The sequence below is a fragment of the Pseudopipra pipra genome, chromosome 1 (assembly GCF_036250125.1).
Source record: "Pseudopipra pipra isolate bDixPip1 chromosome 1, bDixPip1.hap1, whole genome shotgun sequence".
Taxonomy (NCBI): domain Eukaryota; kingdom Metazoa; phylum Chordata; class Aves; order Passeriformes; family Pipridae; genus Pseudopipra; species Pseudopipra pipra.
Genome location: NC_087549.1, coordinates 84,492,899 through 84,501,731, shown reverse-complemented (window position 1 = coordinate 84,501,731; position 8,833 = coordinate 84,492,899). Strand labels below are relative to the sequence as shown.

At 37.5% G+C, this 8,833-nt stretch overlaps 1 protein-coding gene across 1 annotated transcript; it reads right to left on the bottom strand.

Moving 5' to 3' along the window:
• Positions 1-1,246: 1,246 nt before the first annotated feature.
• On the bottom strand, positions 1,247-8,590 carry LOC135417992 (ovalbumin-related protein Y-like). The gene is made up of 8 exons (XM_064662762.1): positions 8,396-8,590; positions 6,338-6,513; positions 5,644-5,694; positions 4,892-5,020; positions 3,969-4,086; positions 3,590-3,732; positions 3,088-3,243; positions 1,247-2,332 (listed from the first exon to the last, which is right to left on the bottom strand). Exons 2-8 carry the CDS (start codon positions 6,503-6,505, stop codon positions 1,931-1,933), a joined length of 1,167 nt encoding a protein of 388 aa, XP_064518832.1. The 5' UTR covers positions 6,506-6,513; positions 8,396-8,590; the 3' UTR covers positions 1,247-1,930.
• Between the last annotated feature and the right edge of the window lie 243 nt (positions 8,591-8,833).

Below are 8,833 nucleotides of genomic sequence, written 5' to 3'. Positions count from 1 at the left end.
CTCTGTGGCTTGTAAACCTCTCTCGTATGTAGTTTTAGGAATCCATTTACCATTTCAGCCTTGATTTTCTCAATTTCTTTTCTTTAAAATAATCATCAAACAAAGAAACAATTAAACAGAATGGGGGGGTTATATTCATGTTATGTAATAAATACTTCTATAATAAATGTTCATTTTATTGCCTTTGTACCTAGAAAGTGTAGAGTGACAGATATACTTGTTTCAGCTTGATAACAGATTTATAATTGTTTAATAACATTTCGCACTCTGCTCCTTAGAACAGTATTTTATAAATACTGCCTTTTCCTCTTCTTTTTTTTTTTCAGTTGTAGCAAAACTCTGTTAACTGCTTTAGGCCATAAGGGAAGCAAAACATAATATGCACAGTAAACCTTGAAATGTCATATATATTAAAATAATTTTTTTGCTTAAATACTTGTGTTAACAGTATCTAATCTCTTATAACTATCTTGGGAAGACTAGTAGTTGCAGTTTTCTCATAGACTTCATAACAGGTAAGAAAATGTGTTTCCCTGCAGTCAACATCATCATTTCAAGTCATATTTAATACTGACTTTGAAAATGTCTCAGGCAGCTCCACGTGTCTCCTTTCTTTAAGCACATTTTAGGAAGTGATACTGTGATTTGCAGTTCTGCATGTGTATCCCAGCAGAAGGAAGATTTCTTAAGTCAGCAATTACCACTAATAATTCTTTCAATTGAATAAACTCCAACCTAAGGAATCTTCCTCTAAAAACTGGGAAATAGGAAGTAATATCTTTAGGGGACTATTTTATCGAAAGGCAGGAACAAAGGTTTCCTCATGTAGTTCCTGTGGGTATTGGACAGCTGAAGCTGTCTACCTTCTAAGAAAAAGACTCTTATGTTTTTGAAGATATATCTCTTAAGCATCACCCCAATATATTTACTGATGGGAATAAGAGGAAATATTTTAAAACTCCCTGGAAATACAATAGCAGATTCAAAAAATGGTGTTATTTGATGTGTCATATTGAGATAAGCTCAAGGTAACGGTAGGAGCTGTAGGAATTACCTGCTTAAGCTCAAAATTTTAGAAAAAAAATGTTAAGCTCTTTATTGACTTCATATATGGGTACATTCTAGTTTTGAAAATAGGATCTAAATCCTTATTTAAACTACTTCTGTTAAAAATCACGACCCACTGTATCATATATTTTGGTTGTGGGGTGCAGTAACCCAGAACAGGTGGAGGCATGTTTAGTTTGCAATGCTTTTATTAGAATAAATAGAAGGACCATGAATTAACATTCACAAAATCAATGACATGTCACAGGAATAAAGATGGGAAATTATATATCAGGAAGATGTTGTATTTGAATTTGATGATTTATGAAGAAATGGTAAAATTTCTGTATACTCCCTCAGAACAAGACACCTATCTTTACAGTACATGCAGTACAAATTAGCACAAATGCATTCCTGGAAGAAGAATGCTTTGCTGAAGTTAAGAATTTCATCTGCAAGTTGTCCAGGCATCAATTCAACAAATTCAACAGAAAGGAACAAGATTATTCTGAAAGCTGTGTTTATTTTGGAGAACTCCTATAGAAAAATCAGATTCTCAATATCAGTGTCAGATTTTTTCACAAAAATCAAAACACTAGCCCTATCTCTCAAGTTATTCAATGACAATAGGAAATACTTTTAAGCTACCTCACAAAATTCTCGCTTAATCCTGGACATAAATCCTGAGTATAACTTGTGTAAGCAGAAATACCTGCACCTAAAGATCTGAAAAGTCACACACTTCTTCCAGAATATCTTACTAGATATTGAAAGCTTTCCACTTAGAGAAAGTAGTGAAGAGATGAGACTATACTACAATATTAGAGTAAAGGGGGGCTGTTTCTGAGGGGAAGGAAAGCACTGTTTCCAGCTCTTTTTCTCTTTAAGGAGAACAATATCTACCAAAGAAGAGGATCAGGTCGCTTGGATTGTGTCTGATCAAGAAAAGGTATGGATGGTCAGCCCTAAACTCTTCAGACTCAGAGGATTCTTGGATATCTCCTTTCACAACAGCTGAGCCAGTCACCTCAGTGCCCTCCTCAGTGACTTCCATGTACGCCTCATGGACAGCCTCAGATACCTTCAGGCTCTCTGCTGAAGAGATGCCAGAGAGATTGGCCGAGGGGCTGAACAGGTCGGTCATACCCAAGGCTGTTAAGACAGATGTGAGGTTATACTTTTTCTCAACCTTCATGCGCGGGAGGTACACTTTCACCCTCTTCTGCTCCATCACACTGGGACTGGTCCACTTCATGAGTCTTTCATAGCTGATTTTGTTCTCGAGCTGCAAAGAGAGGCAGGGAATGAAATGTCTGAAACAAAAGTTCAGTGGCCTTAACAGCTGTGTTTATACCATGTGTTACTTTTTTTCACATTTACTTTATGTACACAGTAGAACCAATACTTAATCTTAAATGCGTTTGTTTATCCAGTATGCTTCCTCCTATGGACTGTATTTCATCTGTCTTGAGGAATTTCCTTAAAACTTTGTCATCTGAAATTTTTTTCATCAGTTCAAGTCTTTTTTTGTGAAAATACAGTTTTTGAAAACATCAAATCAAATTGGCCCTAGAACTGTTCCTCTTGGAACATATTTTATTGATATCTTTCCTCAGTGTCATTCTTCTCTAGTGCTACATTTCTCTTTTTTTTTTAGTCACCTCTTGGAATGCTTTCCTCCTCACTTCCAATCTTTATTTCCCCTAGGATAAACTTTTCTGCTTTAGCAAACCTTTGAAATCACTCAAAGTGATAAAAATCTGGCTTCGTGTCAGTTTCTGATACATGATGGTGATTGGGGCATATGGCAACATCCTCTTCTGCAGGACTACAGCAGCACTACACTGCCTTACCTTCATTTTATAAAACCGAATTCAGGGCTCTCTCAGGTCTCTGCCTGAGCACCTGGTAGCACCTGGGTCACCTTTGTGCTCCCCTGCCTGCCCAGCACAGCTGGGACAACTGGGACATCAAGAAGTCTGACAGCAGCCAAGCCCCACTGAAGTGATAACTCTTCCGCTTCCCCTGCCAGGGTCATACCTGTTCCAGATCAGAGATGTCATCAGGCAACAGCACCAACAGGCTCAGCTCTCCGCTGGCATATGGAAGCTCCAGGATCTTCATTTTCTCTGCAGCCACTCTTCCCACTTTGAAGGTACCATTCTGAAACATCATTTGCACAGGTCTGCTCTCTTGCTGCAAAAACAGAAATGTGAGATGATGTGACTGGGGAGCAATTTTTTTCTTTAGTCTGTCAAATGTACAAGCCCTTTGAAAGAGACAGAGTTTGATCTTCAAGTTTGTTGCCTTTGAAGAAGAGCTGTGTCTCCATTTTCCTCTCTTGCCTACTTGTGTGCCCCGGACTCCTGGTCAGACACAGATCTTGCAAACACCACTTGGCTTTAGGCCAAGCACTGACAGTGAGGCACTCAACTAAATCACCCAATCTGTGACAGCAATAGGTTGTATTTGTAACACCCAGACTGCTGGCTGTGTGAGCCAACAGCTGTCCTGGCCAGAAGCTGTGTCCGTGCTCTCCTACCTCTGTCACATTGAAGGGCACTTCCCGAGTGTCTTCTTCTCTAAACGCGGTTTTCCATATCCCTTTGAAGTAAATGGCATTCACAAAGACTAGCGCAGTATCGAGACCAACAGAGTCTGGCACAATCAAATCTTGAATCCGTCCTTTAATAAAGAGACAGGGCAGAGAGTGGTAAGGTACACCTTCTCTGGTATGCACCAGACTCTGCAATGTAGGGATGAGGGTGAGGGGTCATGCTTTGTGGAGTTTTGTTTTCGTAGCAATAAGCAACCTGCTCTTGCTTGACCCACTTTTTCTAGACATTATGAGGAGTGGAAGACAAGGACGTAGTTTATGGTAGGTGGGAGAAAATACTTGCTACCCATTTTTCAGTCCTTACCATTTGTCTCTTTCTCCACCCAGGAGTTAATGAGCTGTCTTGCTTCCTCTGCAGCTGTTTTGAAGTTAACTTCTTCCAACTCTGCTTTGTAGAATTTCTTTGCACACTTTAAGTATTCCTATAAGCAGAAAGATTGCAGTTGTCAGACTCGTGAGAACTTGGAGTTATATAGATGTATAATGCAAGATTGTGACATAAAGCAGAATGGTTAAAAGGACATTGAATGTTTACTCCTGTGTTTGAACGTTAGTCATTGAACATGTCAGTCATTGAACAGTCACAGCTGTCTTCCTGTAACTGAATCTTAAAGCTGTACAGCAAAGACTGCTTCACATATAGAGGTCTGGCACTTTTTGATGAGATAAGGCTCTAAGTTACAATTTTGAAATATTTTCTTTATTTTACCAAACCAGTCTCAATTTAACAAACATTTTCAAGAACAGACAATGTTTGTCTTCTCTTTTTGTCTACCTTTTATTTTGAATACTGTGTTCTTACATTTTTAGATTTCAAAAACAAAGCTTCCTTTCACCGGGAAGATTTGATATTTGACATTGAAAAAAATCCAAATTTGACAATGTTAGTCTTCATTATTTCAAGTCATAAAATGTATTTAATTCCCCTTAAAAGTTACATTTTTCATTAAAAGCCCTTTTCCTAGCAAACAAACAGCAATCTTGACCAGTATCCGTGACATGTAACATGGGCTTATTTTACGCCACAATACTTTTCCCTGACCACCAACTAACAGCCACCTAAAAGCCACAGTAGGTCCAAACTCCTTCTGTACCAGTTCCTCTCACGGCTCACAACTGCCTCTTTATCAACAGAGAGTGGGCAATTGTTGGTGGTGCATCTCTAGGGTAGAGTCACAGGGGCTTTTACAAAAAATCTCATGGAAGTCAGTTCACCGTGTAACTCACCTGAAGAACAGGGTATGTTTTGTCAATATAGATTCTGTCAGCAATCCTGAGCGAGTATGTAGCATTTTGCCTGGTGACGTCTAAGAGAAGATCCTTCAATGCACCGTGGATGTGTTCAGAAGGGCCACACTGAGGTGAGGACATGAAAATAAGAAGACAGATTGCATAAGGAAATAAGACCCTAAAATATTGTCCCTATCAGTTGAGTCATGCTACAGAGAAGTCCTCCCCCCCCAAACATAGGGCTGTCACCTTTGGGACAGCTGGTGCTGTGGTGATAGTTCACTGAACTGGCAAGTTCATCCTCGTCAAGACAAGTCCCCTGAAATGTGGTGTTTATAAGATGGCATTGTGTTCCTGTCACTGAGACTTCTGGGCTCTTCTCTGCCCTGCATCTTCCTGCCCTGCTTTGGAATCTCTCAGCTGCAAATCTAACTGCTGTACCCTGGCTCCAGGTGATGAGTCCCTTTCACATGCCATCCTCCACCAGCACTTGCCCAGTAAGGCACTCTGGTGTCCAAAGCATTCTGCCCCATGTTCTGATGAAAGATGAGCAACCTGCTGTCCTTCTCTCTTTGTTAAAAACCGGGGGAATCACACCCTTCTTCCCTCTCTCCACAGATCCCCTTGGTTTGAGGCCATTACCAGAGTTTTTGTCAGAGTCTGAAACTGCCAGAAGGAGAGGCAGAACAATTGTAGTTTTGTTTTAAGGAGAAAATAAGACAGAAAGAAAGATTAAATTATTTCTCTACCTGGGAGTCAGGAGTGTCTCTATCTCCTGTAACATTATCAAAGTGAAGAACCTGCAAGAGAAAATACCAGTGGTAGAAATTACAAGCGTGACCAAAAATAATGTGACTCAGATTCACACAGGATGCTTGAGGTAAAACTGTTGGCTCAGGAAAAAAACAGGTGCTAACTGAGAATATAGATTAATTAAAAATTTACAAGTGAGCTTACAACTGGTCTATGCCCTCTGTGGCCTTCTTGGAAACTGTAAATACCACTCTTTGCTTAGATTATATTTTTATAGTTAATATCTACAAATTAATTGAGTTACATATTTTGTACTGCTAATAATATTCTGTCTTCCTCTCTTCTTGGGATATATAATTTTTATATATTAAAAAAAATCTGATTACATTATCTGGAAGTTGTGAGAATTTAGAAAAAATCATATAATAAAATTTACTATTGTCCTTGAGATTTTGTTTTCTACATTAAAGCCAACTGCTTGTTATAGTGAAAATACACATTTTTTAAATTATTTTCTCTATATAACTCTTGATTCATTTCTCCATTTTGTGACTTTGGCTTACTTCTTTACGTAAAAGTGCATTAAAATAGACGAGAACCTTGTAATTGGATAATATTTTTCAGTGATGTTACTTAGAAGGAACAACTAGCACAAGTAGAGGTTGCTTTACACCCATGTGAGTAACTTACCTTCTCCATCTGAGATTGAGTGTTACCTCTTGCTCCCAGATACAGCATGGACAGGGTTGAAATCAAACTCAGGGAGGAAAAGATGATGTTGTCATTGGCATGGTGAACCGTCAGCTCTTTGTATACATCAAAACAAAATTCTGCATTTGCTGCACTGATGGAGCCCATTGTGAAACCTGGATTGTTTGAAGCAAACAGAAAGAGTCTGATTTATTATGATGGAATATGTTAATTGTAATGCAATAAAGTCTGTATACGTGAACCCCTGAACTTGGTGCACAGGGTGTTTTTCCGCAAACAGAATCCAGTGGTGTGGATTTAAAAGAAAGACATGCTTTTGGATTCAGGAGCAATCAAAATGCTGGACATCTGCTAGCTATGCACAGGCTGGTGATTCCTGTATTTGAAACTTGTCTTTCTCTGTACATGTATACCATCTTGTTAAAAATCTTGCAAAGAATATTAGCTATCTTGAAGGAAGCTTCTTGACAGTCATTTCTCACCCCTTAAGGAAAAAAAACACACATAGGTTTGTTCTCAAAATCTTAATTTTTTTGAGACTCCAAACCAGATTCTTCACTATAGCTTTTAACATCACTTTTAAGATTAGTGATCTTAAAAGGGGAGCAGCCCCCTATTATCCAAACTATAGTTACTTCCAGAATACAATGTGCTGAAGCAACAGCATAAGTTTTACTAGATTCACTGTAATTTCACCCCAGTGTAAATGGAAGCTAGGTTCTTACACCACCTACTTTATCAGAGGTCTCAAATGTTAAAAACATTACCTTCTTTTTTTTTAAGTAAAATAATGAAGGCACAGTAATGAAGACTACAAATGATTTAATAAATTAATCCAGTTTATGACAAACATCTATGACTAATACATTCCATTCATCATTGACTCAATAATATCTCACTCTGTTTTAAAAAGTGTTCTTTAATTTTTATTGGCACTTTTTAAATAAAATCTGTCTTTTAATAAAACAGTGCTTGTTTAGTCTCATGTTTAGTTTGCAAAGATCTTCACATATCCAATATTTAAATATTTTTTCTGCCCTTTCTCTAATATTCTTGTAAAATTTTCCCTGTAGTTTCAGCATCTAGCACTTCATCTAGCCCCAAAAGGAAGGATTTCTTAGTAAAGACAACACACTGTACAAAATGCAATACTGTAAAGTCTAATGCGACAGTATAGTGTTTATACCACTTATAACATATGAACTCCTGAGGATCTTCAAGCAATTTGTTTCCCTCTGTGGCTGCTAGAGAACAAAATCCAGGGTACTCTGCCACATGTATCACAATCCCTATGGAATCAACACATTCATGTGACAGTCATCTCATAATGTGGGATAATTTGAAAAACAATGCATTTAACTGCTCCCCTGCTAGAATGGATGATCATTCTCTCTCCAAATGGAACTGCTTATATAGGTAATACAAGGTAGATTTTTTTATAATTCGCTTATTCTGTTTACTATTATATTTTAGATTTTAATCTCCATTCATATTCTTGGTGAAGGAAGAGATTCATGAAGCAAATGTTTTTGTTGTTAATCTTTGAAAATGTAACTATTAAAGATAACACGGAGCTGCAATGTGCTGGGGTCACCTGAACATGCTGCATTCCTTAATTTAATTCAGAGAATATCTTCCATAACCCCTGGAATTTAAACAAATTCATTTTTTTCTTTTGATTCTAAATGAAAAATTAAAGTAATAAAGGAAGAAGGAAGAACATCTGTTGTAACATGTGTTACATATGTACACTGCTTTTCAGTGTGGAAGAGTTAGTAAACAAAATTGTAGTATATACAGACAAATACTTTGGCTTTATGTATGGCAGAGTGTAAAACAGTAAAATAATACAGAACACACATGTGAAGGTAGGTAAGATTTCTGCAGAAGGCATCCTTTAATAATTTGTTTCTTCAACTGATATTGAAGGCCACAGACATGAGGTTACATCAATCTGATTCTAAATTCTGTAAAATACTTATAATTTTTTTTAAATTGCAGATTAGAACTTAAATCATGATTGAAAGAAATGCTTACCTTATCAGGTTCACCTGCGAAGGCAACAGCACAGCTTCTCAGCTGTACGTGGGGCAGATCTGACGAACTCCTTGTAATATATCTTGTGTTGTTTTGTGACACGCCCCATGCTGTGTTTACCCAATAAAGTGATGGATGGAGCTCAATGTCAAACATGCACTTTTAGTTGGAATCAGTCCATTCTTTGAAACAAACAAAAAAAGTCTGAATGAAAAGATTTTACCCTAAAATCTCCGAAAAGGAAGATTCATTATTCATAGCCTGTGAAATCTTCCAGAAAAGGAAGGAGCATATCGAAATGTCTGAAGCAAAAATAATTATAAAAGCTGTTCAATGGAACTTGAACAGTAAGTAAGATTTGGTTATGGCAGTAAATAGTGTAGCATAACTTGTTAAAATAGAATAAAAGTTGAGGAATTCAGTCTTGCAGAATGTCTG